This window comes from Eleutherodactylus coqui, chromosome 1 (genome assembly GCF_035609145.1).
Source record: "Eleutherodactylus coqui strain aEleCoq1 chromosome 1, aEleCoq1.hap1, whole genome shotgun sequence".
Taxonomy (NCBI): domain Eukaryota; kingdom Metazoa; phylum Chordata; class Amphibia; order Anura; family Eleutherodactylidae; genus Eleutherodactylus; species Eleutherodactylus coqui.
In genome coordinates this window covers 242,434,843-242,451,059 of record NC_089837.1, presented here as the reverse complement: position 1 = coordinate 242,451,059, position 16,217 = coordinate 242,434,843, and the positions used below count along the sequence as shown (strand labels likewise).

Genomic DNA, 16,217 nt, shown 5'->3' with positions numbered 1-16,217 from the left:
ATTTCAGGGAAGGGCTTTAGAAGCCCTTCCCTGAAAAGCCAATTAAAAGTAGTGTAAAAAAAAAAAATACTAACCTGTTGGCCGCTGCTGTGTCCCCCATGGGGATGAAGAATCCATCTGCATGCGGCAGATGTTTCCTTCATCCCCACTAGGTAAAAGAATTCTCTGCTGCTACATCTGCCACATCTGTGGCAGATGCAGCAGAGGAATTCTTTAATTCTCTACCACAGCTGTCACACATGTCAGCTGCGGTAGAGGATTCTGCTGCCAGCAATTGATTTCAGGGAAGGGCTTTGAATATAAGCCCTTCCCTGAAAATCAAGTAAAAGTAGTTTAAAAAACAAAAAAATAGATACTCACCTCCCTTCAGCTGCTGGGGCACAGCTGCATCTTCTCCTGCTGTCCCCTGCACTGTGGTGCTGATCTACCAGCAGCCGGGGATTTAAAATCCATGCCTGCTGAAAGAGCTGAATGTGATTGGCTGAGGTGCTCAGCCAATCATAGGCAGCTCTCGCCCGTCATTCATTCGGGGAGAGCTGCCTGTGATTGGCTGAGCACCTAAGCCAATCACATTCAGCTCTTTCAGCAGGCGTGGATTTTAAATCTCCGGCTGCTGATAGATCAGCACCACGGTGCAGGGGACAGCAGGAGAAAACACGGCTGAGCCCGGGAAGCTGAAGGGAGGTGAGTATCTATTTTTTTTGTTTTTTAAACCACTTTTACTTGATTTTCAGGGAAGGACTTATATTTAAAGCCCTTCCCTGAAATCAGTTGCTGGCAGCAGAATCCTCTACCGCAGCTGACATGTGTGACAGCTGCTGTAGAGAATTGAAGAATTCCTCTGCTGCATCTGCCACAGATGTGGCAGATGTAGCTGCAGGGAATTCTCTTAACTAGTGGGGATGAAGGAAACATCTGCCGCATGTGGCAGATGTGTTCTTCATCCTTGCGGGGGGGAGAGCAGCGACGGACAGGTAAGTAATTTTTTTTTTTTAAACATTAACATTTTTCGTTTTCAGAGAAGAGCTTATATGTAAAGCTCTTCCCTGAAAAATAATTCAGGTGTGCCAGCAGACCATTGTCTTCAATGGAGCCGCCAGCAGCAGCTGCAGCTCCATTTAAGAGAATGCCTGCATTTTTATTTTTTACACTAAAATTTTTCTTTTTCAGGGAAGAGCTTATAGGTAAAGCCCTTCTTTGAAAAAGAATGCAGGGAGCCGGCAGACCATTGTTCCCTATGGTGCACGCATGTCCTATCTTTGCAGGCACGCACCTGCAAAGTACGGATATGTACACACACCATAGGGAATGCATTGTTGCAAATAGAAGCGTGTTTTTGTGCGTGCGTATGTACGCACAAAAACACGCTTGTGTAAATGCACCCTATATGGGGAAAATTGGCTTCTTCCTCATTGAGTTTTTTTTCCTTTCTCTGGATCAACATTGGGGGGGTAATAGGCTGAACTAGATGGATTTATGTCTTTTTTTGGTCTTACATACTATGTTGCTATGTGGGTGGGTGAGAGGCTTCCGATATTGAGATCATGAGACAAGAGTTGCTTTATATGCTGACAATCTCCTGCTGTTTGTGGCCAATGTCGGATTGCATTTGGGGAACATTATGGCTATCATAAATTACTTCAGGATATATTCGGGTTTACTTATAAACTGAACTTTAGTCTGCACTGTTACAGATGGTGGTGTAGACTGGTAATGGTTGTAGTGCCCTGGGTGGAGATATTCAACTATCTGGGTGTTTGGGTGAGTGGAAATGTACAGGAGTATATAGCACTAAATGTGCACCCTTTGCTTGACAAGGTGAAACATAAGGTTAATATGTGGATTAAGCTGCCATTATGTCTGGTAGGAAGAGCTAATATAATTAAAATGACTGTAATGTCGCAGATTCTTTATATTTTTCATAACCTCGCATTGTGGACTCCCTACAATGCAGTATTATTAGGGAAATAAATACTGTAGTTTATTCTGAGATTTATTCTGGAAAAAGCAGGAGCCACAGAATAAAATTGAGAAATTGCGATTGGGCAAAGAAAAGGGTGAGTTGGCATTACCGAATGCTTGGGCACATTTATTGGCCTCACAAATGCAGCATATGCAGGGGTGGAAGAAGGATAGGGAAGAAGCTGGGAAGGATTTAAGGGTCTGGATAATAAGGTGTATGCTGGGGAAGGGGGGGTGACCATTATTGGACTCATTGGAGGCCCATAGATTTAAGCTTTGTCAGACAGCAGCTCCTACCATGCTTTTGATTCATGAAGTGTGGTGGAAATTTTGGAAACTCTTTGAGTTTATGGGTTGTACAAGATATATGCTTATGCGCAGAAAAGCACCTAGCATCGACATGTATATGGCTACAGAACCAAGATTATTATATAAATATAATAACCAAATTGAGCTTACTTCGCAGATACAGTAGTAGAACCAAGCTAACTACATAGATTCTGTAGCAGAACTGAGCTTTCTAAATGGATATGGTGCCAGATCTAAGCTTATTGCATAGTTACAATAGCAGAAAACAACCTTACTACATAGACACTGTACCAGAACCAAACTTACTATATAGTTACAGAACACGCTTACTGCATACATACAGTAACAGAACTGAGCCTTTTACAGATGCCTTACTGTAATTTTTTGGGGAGAAAAGTGTTCAGGTGCTAATGGGGTAAGGTGCAAGCAGATGTAAGAGAGAAGGCACTTACTCATATGGGAGGCCTCTCTCCTGGAGACTCTCCAGAGAGCAATTCTCAAGAAGAAAAAAGATTCTTTGTGTTGAAGGTTTAAAAGGTTTTTAATATTCCAAAGCAGGGTACAGAATTAACAAGTGGGGAGCGAAGGGAGATCCAAGGGATGAAGTTTGCAGCACGTTTCGGAACTTTTCAAGCCTCCTTTATCAAGCAAATCTAATACAATTCAAACAAAAGGTGAAAGAAAAGTGTAAGGTATACAGAAATGGATATTTCTGGATATATTATAAATCATATATAGTCATATAAAATCATTTTTTGGATATTATAAATCATATATAGTCATATAAAATTAGTACATTATTTAACCCGCACAGTGCATGCCATAAAAATAAAACAAAAAAAACATGGCAAAATAGCTAATTTTGTCTATCTCGTCTTACAAAAAAACAGAATAGAAAGTGATCAAAATGTTGCATGGATCAGCAAATGGTATTATTAAAAAGTACAATTCATCCTGAAAAAAAAAACCTCACATAACACCATTGACAAAAAAATATATATATTAGGCATCTTTGAATGTGTTAATAAACAAAAAATTCCTTTTTTATTAAATATGAAAAAGTTGCAAAAAGAACAAAAATGATATAAATTTGGCAGTGGTGTAATCGAACTGGCATGAAAAAATAACTTAACATATTATTTATTTTTCCTGCTGAATAGAGATGAGCGAGCGTACTCGTTTAGGGCGATTTCGCAATCGAGCATCGCTTTTTTTCGAGTAACTGACTACTCGAGCGAAAAGATTCGGGGGCGCCGGGGGGGCGGCGTGGTGGGGCGGGGGGTAGCAGTGGGGAACAGGGGGGAGCTCTCTCTCCCCCCCCTCTCCCCTCTGCAACCCCCCGCTCACCCCCGGCGCCCCCCGAATCTTTGTCGCTTGAGTAGTCAGTTACTCGAAAAAAGTGATGCTCGATTGCGAAATCGCCCTAAACGAGTACGTTTGCTCATCTCTACTGCTGAACATCGTTAAAACTAAAAATAAAAAACACGACAGAATTGTAGATTTTGCTAGTTTTGCCTCTAGAAAAAAAATTAAATAAAAAGCAATCAAAATGTTATATGTTCCCAAAAGTTGCATAAACGAAGGCTAAAGTTCATCCCACAAAAAATAAGCCCCCAAATCTTTATAAAAAAGTGTTTTTTGTGTACAAAAATAGCAAAACTTAACAAAAATTTATAAACTTGGTATCGCCAGAATTGAACTGACCCAGAGAATAAAGTTATCACGTTAATTATTTTGTACACTGAAATCAGTAAAAATGAAATCTAAAAAGCAAATGACAAAATCTTTTTTTCCCAATTCCCCTAAAAAAAAATTAATAAAAGTTATACAATACATTAAATGTACCCAAAAGTTATGCAATTACAAAATATAGCTTGTCCCACAAAAATAACAAACCCTCATATGGCTATGTCGATGGAAAAATTAAATAGTTATGCCTCTAGGAATGTGATGATGAAAGAAATTAAAAAATTAGCTGGTCATTAAGTTGCACACAGGCTTCGTCACAAATGGGTTAAGGGTCTAGAAATCAAACAGAGATGTAACAGAATGACAACTCTTAAGGTGCAACCTCACAATGATGCAGATATAGTGTCATGCTGAAGCCACATAATGTCTAATCACTGTGACCAAATGTCGAAAATACAGTGTAGCCCTACACTGTACCATAAGTGTCTCATATTATAATGGCATGACTATCCAGGACAAACAAACAGCAAAAATGTAGCCAGGCATAAAAAAAACTCACATATGTCAGGATATACCAGAGTAGGGGTGACCTGACATTTATGCAGATATATTGTCGCGCTGTAGCTACTTATCATGCAATGCCCGTGACCAATTACCACATATACAGTGTAGCATCACAGTGTACGATAAATACCATATGTTCCAGATTATAATTGTAAGCATATCCAAGACTAACAAGCAGTTAGAGTATAGCCAGGCATACGAGATGTAAACATTTTTGCTGATGTGATTCTTGCTAAAAAAAATCACATCCCTTCAGATATTGCACAAGTTAAACAGCACTGGGCCCAGGACAGGGCATTATGGCACTCCACTTGAGACATTTTTCCACTTGGATGTGTAGCCATACAGTATATGACCACTCTTTGAGTACGATCATTTAGCCAGTTGTGAATCCATCTAACAGTTGCCTTATCAATCCGATATTTGGTCATTTTTTAAATAAGGATGGCATGAGATACTTTATCAAGTACTTTACTAAAATCAAGATATACTATGTCTACTAATTTTTCCTGGTCAACCCAGTCAGTGATTTTGTCATAGAAGGAAATTAGATTTGTCTGGCATGACTTGTTTGTTACAAACTCATGCAGGCTCTGGTTAATTACTCCATTCTCATCCCAGCACTTGCATACATGCTGCTTTCCCAGTATAGAAGTCAGGCTCACAGGTCTGTAGTTTCCTGGACCTATCTTATTCCCTTTTTTGAAGATAGGACAACATTTGCCCTTCTTCAATCTTCTGGGACTTCTTTTATTCTCCAGGAATTTTCAAACATTACGGCAAGTGGTTCAGCAATTCATCTGGACCTGGAGTCTTGAATTCATTTAAGTTAGCTCAGTGTTCTCTCAGCAAATATCTGCTTATAGATAGCCTGCATTATTTTATTCCTTCAATAGCACAGGGAAGATCAATTGATGTTACATCTACTTTCTGAGAGAAAACAAATACAAATCCTCTAAACATCTTTTGGCATCTTTGACTTTTTTTTTTGCTTTTGACATATCCCCAAAATCCACTTTAATTGCTTTGCTGAGCCTCAATTTATTATTAGCTTTAGCTTTTCTGAGACTTGCACTTGACACTTCTTTCTTTTTAGTCTTTAAAAGGGCAGGTTATGCATGTGAGCAGGAGAAATGGATGTCACTAATAAACACGAAGTGGGCTATTGCTAGGGAAAAGTGATATGGAAAAAGACCTGGGGGTACTAGTTGACTGTAGACTTAACTGGAGCAATCAATGCCAGTCAGCTTCTGCTGTAAAAGCAAATTAAGTCTTGGGGTGCATTAAAAGAGGTATATAGGGGCAAAGGACGAGAACCTTATTTTTCCACTATATAAGGCACTTTGTACAGTTCTGTACATCGGTGCTCAGGAAAGACATTGCAGTGTTTGAGGGGGTTCAAAGAAGGGCAACTTAATTAATAAACGGAATGGTAGGACTGGGATACCCAGAGATGCTATCAAAATTGGAATTATTGCCGTGGAAAAGAGACAGTTAAGGGGTGGCTAAATAACTATTTATAAATACATTAGAGGACAATACAAAGATCTCTTTCATGATTTGTTTATACCTAGGACTACAACGGTAACAAGAGGGTATCCTCTATGTTTAGAGGAAAGAAGGTTTCATCCCCAACACATAAATGGGTTATTTACTGTAAGAGCAGTAAGACTATGAAACTCTTTGCCTGAGGATATGGTAAAATCACCGAGGGGTTTAAGAGGGGAGTAGATGTCTTTTTGGAGCGCTACAACATTGCAGGATATAGACATTAAATAACCAGAGGAGTTGTTGATCCGGGTCTTGGAGTCAGGTTGGAACTTTCAGATGTTGATCCAGGGATTATTCTGACTGCCATTATAAAGTCAGGAAAGAATTTCTTCAACAAATGGGATTAATTGGCTTCCGCCTCATTTGGATTTTTTTGGCCTTCCTCTGGATTAACAATGGGGGGTGGAAACATGCTGAACTGGATGGACATTTGTCTTTCTTCAGGCTTGCATACTATGTTACTATGTTTAAGTTCTGTGCTCATCCATCCTGGTCTCTTTAAATGCTTCCCATTCTTCCTTCTTTTAGGGATTATTAACGATTGTGCTTTGAGAATCTAATTTTGCAATATTTCCCAACATTTTTGGACATTTCTGTCCTTAAGAACATCCAGCCATTGGATCCTTCCTACTCTCTTTCTGAGTTCATTAAAATCTGCCTGTTAGAGATGGGGTTTCCACTAGGGGCGCCGGCGTCTGGGTGAGGCAGAACCCTTGTCCTGGAGCTGGGGGGCCCGGCCTGGCGGCCGTGTCCGGGGGTTTCCCCGCTCTGGTCGTTGGTCAGAGCGGGCGGCGGCCTGTCCGCTGGTCGGCTACGTGGTGCTCTGGTCAATGCGCGCCTCCTGGGGGAAGCGACCTTGTGATTCCCCCTGGTGTCATATGACCTTTCCCCACCCCTCTGGGAGAAGAGTTCTGCTTATATACCTGGCTGGGCCAGACACTGGTTGCCTACACCCGCATGATTGACCTGACTACTTGTATTCTGACTTCGGCTTCTATTCTGACTCTGTTTTTGGTTTGTCCTTCTCTACTGCGCATGGACTTTTGTGGTTTGACCCGGCCTGTTTCCCGACTTCTCTCTGTTTGCTTGTTTGTTTACATCTTGTCTGCTACGTGGTACCCACCTGCCGGTTTTCCTTTCCCTCTTTCCTTGGGGTCCCTAGTGCAGCGTAGGGACTGTCGCCCAGTTGTTGCCCTGGGCCTAGCCCAGGGGGGCAAGTAGGTAGGGATACAGGAGAGGGCTGGCATAGGGACCCCTGTCCACCTGTCTCGGCAAGCTGTAACAGAAACACTGGCCAATTTTGCTGCTGGGCACCTGTTTCGACCTCCCCGCTTGAACCCTGAGATGGAGGCGGTTGCGGCGCTTGCCAACCAGGTGCAAGTCTTGACTGGCTTGGTGCCGGACTTGTCCGCCTGGCTCTAGCTTCAGGAGCAGTCTTCTACCAGCGCTTCGGTCGCTACTGCTGCAGTCCCGGGGACGAGCCTAAGGTCTCTCTGCCTGACGTTTTTTCGGGTGACCATAGGACGTTTTTCTCGTTTCAGGAAGCATGCAAGTTATATTTTGAATTACGTCCCCACTGGTCGGGTTCGGAATACCAGAGGGTGGGAATAAGTATTTCACGGTTGAGGGGCGACCCTCAAAACTGGGCATTCTCGCTACCTCCCAACTTACGGCCCGCCCATCAGTAGATGCCTTTTTTACAGCCCTTGGGCAGATTTATGATGAGCCAGATAGGACAGGGTATGCCGTGAGTAAGTTATTGAGTCTTCGGCAGGGAGGATGTTCCGCGGAAGAATTCTGCTCCAAGTTTCGTCAGTTTTGTGTGGAGTCAAGATGGAGTGACCGCGCTCCGAAAGATTTATTTCTAACGGGGTTGTCTGAGTCCATAAAAGATCTGTTGTTGTCGCACCCGGAACCCAAGACGTTAGAGCAGGCTATGACTATCGCGGTAAAGGCCGACCGTCGTCTTAGGGCCTGACGCAAGACTCGCACCGAACTGCCAGTGAAGCGGTCCGAGAATCCATCCATGACCTCAGCTACCAATGAAGTCGAGGTAATAGAAATGGGCTCTATATCCCCAAAGGAACACAAGGAATTCCAACCTAGGAACCGATTATGCCTTTTTTGCGGAGGTCCAGGTCATCGGGTCACCAACTGTCTCAAGAAACAGCCGCCGGAAAACTTCCGCTCTTAGGCCATGTCTGGAGAGATTGCCTAGGAGCTCAGGTACTTCCGTAATGTTCTAAATTGTTTTTGCTGTTTTCTATTTCGTATAATACTCATCACCTCAGCTGTCGAGCCTTCATTGTTTCGAGGGCTGATGCGAACTTCATTAATTTTGAATTTGTCAAGTCTATGTCTGCATATCTTTTGCCATTGAGACCTCCGATCCGGGTCTCGGGTATTGATTCCACTCTGTTGTCATCGAGGGCCAATCAGCGCGAGAACCCCATAACTAGTCTTTTCTGTAGGGGTGCTACATTCTGAGGTGTGTTCTTTTCTGGTAATAGAGAGCCTTTCAGTTGATTTAGTCCTTGGGTTACCCTGGCTCCGGCTGCACAATCCCCAGATCGATTGGTCCACCTCTGAATTACTGCAATGGGGGCAGGGTTGCAGCGAGCATTTGGTTTCAGTCCAGGTGCATTCTAGTGAGTGTGAGGTCAAGGGGTTACGTTCGTATATTGAGAATTTTTCTGACGTGTTTTCAAAACAACTTTCTGAGACGTTACCTCCACACCAGGAATGGGATTGCAAAATCGATCTTATTCCCGGGAGCGAGATCCCCATGGGGGAAATATATAATATTACAGTCCCTGAACGCGAGGCAATGAAGGAGTATATCACGGAAAGTCTCGCCAAGGGACACATACGTCCTACCGGATCACCCGCAGGGGCAGGGTTATTTTTTGTCGGGAAGAAGGATGGTGGTCTTCGGCCCTGTGTTGATTATAGAGCCTTGAACAGGATAACCATCAAAAATCATTACTCTTTACCCTGGATTCCTGACCTCCTCAACCAGGTTATAGGAGCCTGTGGGTTCTCCAAGCTTGATCTTCGGGGAGCCTATAATCTCATCCGTATCAGAGAGTGAGACGAATGGAAAACGGTGTTTAATACTCCTTTGGGGCATTTTGAATGTCTAGCCATGCCATTCGGGTTATGTAACGCGCCAACTGTTTTTCATGGTCTTATGAACACCATTTTCCATGACATTTTGGGCACGTTTATAGTAGTATATTTGGATGACATTCTGATATTCTCTTCTGACTGGGAGAGCCATGTTAAGCATTTACGGACAGTTTTTTCCTGCCTTCGAGACCATCACTTATATGCTAAGTTTGAGAAATGCCTTTTTGGGGTACAGGAGATTGCATTTCTGGGATATGTCATTTCTCCATCAGCCATCCAGATGGACTCGGACATGATCAAGACCCTCACCGAATGGGTGCAACTCGCCAACTTAAAGGTGTTACAACGCTTTTTGGGGTTCGCAAACTTTTATCGGAAATTCATTAAGAACTTTTTGTTGGTGACCAAACCCTTGACTGACCTGACCAAGAAGGGGGCAGGGGTTGATTCCTTGTCACAGGAGGTGGTCAAGGCCTGCACACTTCTCAAGAGGTGTTAAGGAGGTGCAGAAGTACCCGGACCATTTCGGAACCTTTTTCTGTGGGCCAGTTAGTATACTTGTCTTCCAAAAATTTGAAATTAAAAGTGCCTTCTTTGGAACTGGCTCCCCGATTTGTGGGCCATTTTCCAGTCACCAGAGTGGTTAATCCTATGGCATACGAGCTGGCCCTGCCGGACACGTGGCGAATCCATAGGGTTTTCCACAAGTCGCTGCTAAAAGGTACGTCCCTCCAATTCAAGGATAGCATGATCACTGCCTCCTAAGGTCCCAGCTACCCTTACTTCCTCAAGCATTTCCTCTCTGTTAGTAAGAATTAGGTCCAAGATTGCAGATCCCCTTGGCTTCTTTTTTACCTTTTGGAAAATAAAGTGTTTGCGGATAAGAATTTGTTGGACCCATTGCTTTTGCCTGAGAGAGATTCCTAACAAATGTCTCCCATAGTCACCATGTCATACTTCTTTAAGAACTTGGCCATGTGATGTAGAAAGAATTCATCCATAACTTCTGCTTGTCCAGGCAGCCTATAGTAAATGCCTACAATAGTATCCTTTCTGTTGTTCTTTCCTTGTATTCTTACCCAAACAGTTTTTACAGAACTACCATGCTCTGAAACCTGAATCTCTGTGGAGAGGTTTGCTTAACTAACATGCAATGCAACACCATCTCCCCTTTTATTAGGTCTGTTTCTTATAAATAAGATGTATCCTTCAAGCTTTGTATTTCAATCATGTGTATCAACCCATCAAGTTTCTGTGATGCCTATGACATCATATTTCTCTTCGTGTGTTAAGGTCCTTTTACACGCAATCACTCAAAATTCATTCAAACAGCCAAAAATGAGTGATAATCGTTACATGGGCAGTCGTGTACTTTTCTTTTAATGATGGAATTCAATCCGCATGAAATCCATCATTGAAGCCACTGATAGACTGAGCTAATCGCCTTCATTTAAATGCATTTTGCTGGGTCTTTCAAAAGACTCCATGATGGATTTGTTTACCTTTCATACACAATGAATTAATTGATTATGCAAGGCAAACAAATGGCTGGAAAGAACAATGGAATACCACTGGGCAGGTAATCCCTGGCAATAAACACAGGCTTGAGCTGCTACTGAGTTTATTAACTAGCCATGAGGAGAACTAGTTATGAGGGCCTTTAGGAGCTCTGATTCTTCTTGTTTGCTTGCCATGCTCTGTGCATTTGTGTAGACACATTTTAGTTTGTGATCAATGTCTCTTGTTCCTCTACTTTCCTTCTGAATTTTTGCCATAGTTCTTTCTTTTCACTTCTAATAACAAGGTTCTCAGTTGTATTTATTAGCTGTATACTTTTGCCTGGTCTTTCACTTCCCTTCCCATATTGTTGTAATTGTCATCCCCTGATGAGCACAGCTAGGTGCCTGCCAAATATATGCTTTCCTGTCTTTCTAAGGTGCAATCCGTCTCTAGCAAGGAATCCATCATATAGGTAATTCACTCCATGGTCTAGAAACAAAAATCCTTTCTGATGGCACCATCAACATAGCCAGTTGTTCACCTCTTGAATCCTGTTCCATCTCCTTACTCCATGGCTATCCACTAGGAGGATGAATGAAAAGACTACTTTTCTCCTAGTTCCTTCACTTTCCTGCTGAGGTCTTCAAAGTCTCTGCAGATAATTGCAAGGTCCTTTTTTGCAGTGTCATTGTTCCCTACATGTATTAGCAAGAATGGGTAATTGGCTGTAGAACTGAAGAGTCTTGATAGCCTATCAGACACTTCTTTGATCTTTTTCACCTAGAAGACAAGCACCTCTAATCATGTTATATCAGTTCTGCAGACAGTTGCCTTTGTCTGTTGAGATAGGGAATCCCCCACAACCACCACTCTCATTTTCTCCTTCATAACACTTCTTTGTTGACTATTCTTTGTGGGCAAAGTTATTTCTTGATGTACATCTTCGTTGTTCTTCTGCGTGAGAGCCTGGTACGGGTTCCTGAGCAACATGGGTGCTGACTGACTCCTGATCCTCCTGCTTTTTTGGGTCACATACTTCTATTCCTCTGCTTTTGCAGATGCACTGAGAAAGTATTTTTCTTCAACATCTTAAAGAGTTACTTCTGCTCTATCAAAGAAATCCTCATCTTCCTGAATGAGTTTCAATGTAGCTATTCTCTTCTAAAGGCTTTGCACCTTTTCCTCCAATAGAGACACAGGCTTACATTTCTGGCAGGTGAAGTTTGGCTTTTCCTATGGTAGGTCTGTAAACATATAACATACGTTGCAGTTCACCATATGGCTACTCTCCCTTTCCATGTTGCGCATAGACAGTTGATATCTATTTCCAGACTTCTAAAAGTCAAGAATTTTTGTGACGATATATAATCTATATGATGTTAAGCGTTAAACTTTGCACACCATAAAGCATGCAATCTGTCGATGATGGAGCAGCTAGACCCTGCTAATCCTAGCATTATTTAACTTACAGAAATAACACATTATACAAACCATTTTATAGAATATAGAGCAACACATAAAAGGTTTAACAGAACTCTCACAATAGTATTCATTACCAGACTGTCAAGCATTCCAGTATTTGCAACTTATGTAAACTACGTATGTGACTGAAGTGTCAGTTAATTCTTTTGAAAAAATAATAGGTAGCACTTCCACCAGAAAATCAATTTCTGACATCTGTAATACAAGTTGAGTAAGATGATATCCCAAAGCAGAAACCCTGACCTTGGAGGATCATAGTTTGAAGGTCTATGACCTTTGCCAGTGGAAAGGGGTTTGTGGGGGGCAAAAGATTCCAGCTGTTGGGTTCCTAATCAACATTTACTTGAAGAGCTCCTTTAAATAAGATGCAGTTCTCTTGCACAGGCTCTCAGCCTAGGGAAGCTATACATGACCTGCCTATGGGATCTTGTAAGAGTTCTCATATGGACTGTGTATAAGGCACTGTGTAGTAGACCTGAGGAACACTGTAGGATAGTACATGCAGGCTATGTGATATAACTCTAGACCCAAACAGAGCCAACAATTCTACAATAAACTGCTGGATAAAAGACTTGCTTCCACTTGTTGTTAGCCATTTAGTCATTCACGACCCTCGGCGACCCTAAAGGCTCCATCCCTCTCTCCATGTTTTTCGGTTTTGCACTGCTTCTTTCAGTTGTGTGATATCCATGCCAGTATCAGCTCTGACAGTATCAGCCATCGTCTCCTTTGGCGGCCAGGTCTTCTACTGCCACTGCTCTGTCCAACCATTATAGATATTTCTAGCAACTATGCTCGCATTATATGGCCAAAGTACGTTAGTCTGAGTCTGTTATCCTGCCCTCTAGTGATATATCGGGTCTTATACGATTCAAGACTTCTCTGTTTGTTACTCTCGCCGTCCAGGATATACACAGCAGCTTTCGCTAGCACTACAGCTTGAACGCTTCAATCCTCCTTCTATCAGCTTTTTTTGCAGTCCAGCTTTCACATCCATACATGGCTATGGGGATGTGAAATGCTTCCACTACCTTTTACCTTATATACATCTTCCTCCAATACTTCTTTAATGGAGTTTATTATACCTATACTGTGACATTATCTTGAGCAATATACTGTATGAACTATCTTTTTTACACAGGTGGCCTTCAAAATGTACCTTGGGATCACCCCTTCTACAATTGGGGGTAATCAGAATGGAAATGGATTTTCTCTCATATTGGATAAAAATCCGCTGGTTGACTTTGTTGAAGAGCTTCCTTCTGGCAGATCATCTTTGAGCTACTGTAGCCTTCTCTCTGGAGTCCTAAGAGGCGCACTGGAAATGGTACTATTTTCATGTATTATGTTTTAATAGCATATGCTGATTTTCTATGTATCACATTGTAAAGTAGTTTGGGTAGCGTGGTTTCCAGACTTCTCCAGGACATCACAGCATGTTCTTTCAGAAATTAAGAGCTGAGTTGTTTAACCCGGATAGTATGAAGTGGTCATAAGAGGTAGTACTGTAATTGGCAGCATAGCATACTGTAGTCCATTATTCCCCATTCTAATATTTTGTGGTTTAACCCCTTCAGTGGCGGGTTTCTTAGCACCCTGTAAGACATACCAGGGCAGGTTTTTAAAATGGGCCAATCATTTAATTTTAACTAATTTTGCAGTCGCATTCCAAGAGCCATAACTTTTTCATTTTTTCATTGACACGTCCATATGAGGGCTTGCTTTTTGAGGGACAAGTTGTATTTTTTGATGGCATGATTTTTGGGTATATATAAAGTATTGCATAACTTTTGTGAAAAAATTTGTAGGGAGATTGGGGAAAACATAGAAATTCTGCCATTTGTTTTTTGGATTTCATTTTTACGGCATTCAGCGTACAGAATAAATAATGTGATAACATTATTCACTGAGTCAACACGATTCCGGCGATACCAAGTTTATACAGTCTCTTATGTTTTACTATTTCTGTTTTTACATTTAAAACATTTTTTTTTTTAAAGTTTGATTTTACGTCACCACATTCCATTCTTAGCCTAAGCTGGCAGACCCAGAAACTTGAATATAGCCACAGAGACCCATCAGGACCCCCTGAGCACATTGCGGGGAGTCTGATGGTGACAGCCCTTTACATGCTGCGGTCGCATAGACTGCAGCATATAAAGGGTTAAACAGCAGAGATCGGAGGTTTTCTCCGTTCTCTGCTGTAAAAGTTAGTGCCCGGCTATCCTCTAACAGCCGATCACCAGCTCTCCCTGCTATGGGGACCATCGGCTGGCTTCTGGCAACCTGTAAACAGTGCAGGAGTTTAAAAAAAGAAGCGGGAAGTTGCCTGCAGATCGATTATATTTATGGGTAGTGGAGCTCTTCCCGGAAGATTTCTGAGCGTGCCACTGAAGTGGTTAAAGGTGCTGTCTAGGAATATAATATTGAAAATCTATCCACTGCTTAGGATCCCCACCGATCAGCTGCTTGCAAGGCCCATGGTCATTCTCTGCCCCTAATCCAGTGGCCCCGGTTGGTATTTCAGGTGCAGCTCCCACCATATTTTATGCGAGCTGTACCTGCATTGCCAAACTGAACTTCTGCACTATGAACAGAACTGTTTGTTTCTGGCTCTGTCTGCAATGACAACTAGTTTAATATCAGCTGATCAGTGGATATTCCAAACGGCAGAACCCAGCCAATCAACTATCAATACTATTTTCAGTAGTAAAGTCCCAGAAAATCCCTTTATTATTGTCTAAACTACTTCAATGGGCATTTACAGACCCTATTTTGATGTTGTAGGTAGAACTCAAGGACAGACCAAGATCGAGCTCCCAGAACCCATTGCAAAATCTACATCTAAAGCCATGCCTTATCCACCTTGACATTTGCACTGTATATGATAAAATTAGAGATGAGCGAGCACCAAAATGCTCGGGTGCTCGTTATTCGAGTCGAGCTTTTCGTAATATTCGAGAGCTCTATTTGAGTAACGAACCCCATTGAAGTCAATGGGAGACCCGAGCATTTTTGCAATGAACCCGCCGGTGCCAAGCTTTTTTTTTCTCTCTCTCTCTCTCTGGCATGTCACAGCAGGAAATGGTAATGCGGGGAGGGGTCAAAACAGGGAGGGGTCGAACACGGCATGGTACACCATCGAGTATGCTAATACTCGAACGAGCATCAAGCTCGGACGAGCATGTTTGCTCATCTCTAGATACAATGCTTCATACTGTATGATCTGTATCCAATATAAAAATTTAGAGCTCGTTTGTTTTCTAAGAAAGTTGCACATTGTGAAATTAACCCTTTGCAATCCAATTTTGGATTCAGGGTTTCCTAGTGGGTTTTCTCTTTCTGCCATTATACAATAGTGCCATCTGCTGGCTGGAGCCAGTACTGCGGTATGCGACATGCTGGAGAGGCCCCTGACAACAGAGAGGCCAGTAATATACAGTAAGAATACCCTGCCAGACGTCTTCCGACATCGAATCTGTACAGACTTCAATCAGAATGTCCTTAGATGTCAGACAGTGGATTGGAAAGGGTTAACTGATATGTTTTATAAAGCTTGTCTGCTGTGGACAATTATTTTTTGTTAGAAGAGTTCCCTGAAAATAAGATACTCACAGGGTGTCCTCCTGCTGTAATAATCAATTAATTGTATTGTATAGACAGAGCCTGACAGCAAGTGTTACTTCCCTTGTAGTGCCACCACAGCAGAAATGAAGCATTACACATTTGCTATTGAAATTGCATAGATGTGCCAGATATCAGGGAGAGAGAGCCTCTTTTTAGCCACTCTGCTTTCATTCTATTCATTCAAAATTCATTAAAGGCCACCATTACACTTGAAGATTTTCGGCCAGGAACAAGCACTGATCAATGTGTTTGCAAGTCAACTGGCGCTCTTTTAGCTCTATTTATGTAGATCAATCAGCATTACCGTATGTACTGAATGATGGATAGTGCAATCCTTCTGGCACATATTGTTCCATAATTGTCAGCAGCTCGACCCTGTTTACGCAGGGCAATGATTTTTGGTG

At 42.1% G+C, this 16,217-nt stretch overlaps 1 protein-coding gene across 1 annotated transcript in view; it reads left to right on the top strand.

Moving 5' to 3' along the window:
• TRAPPC3L (trafficking protein particle complex subunit 3L) overlaps positions 1-16,217 on the top strand; it is a 57,588-nt gene that overhangs the window by 39,567 nt on the left and 1,804 nt on the right. The window contains exon 5 of the mRNA XM_066607330.1: positions 13,328-13,513. Within this exon, the coding sequence (XP_066463427.1) occupies positions 13,328-13,513 (186 nt within the window). The remainder of the gene's footprint in view (positions 1-13,327; positions 13,514-16,217) is intronic.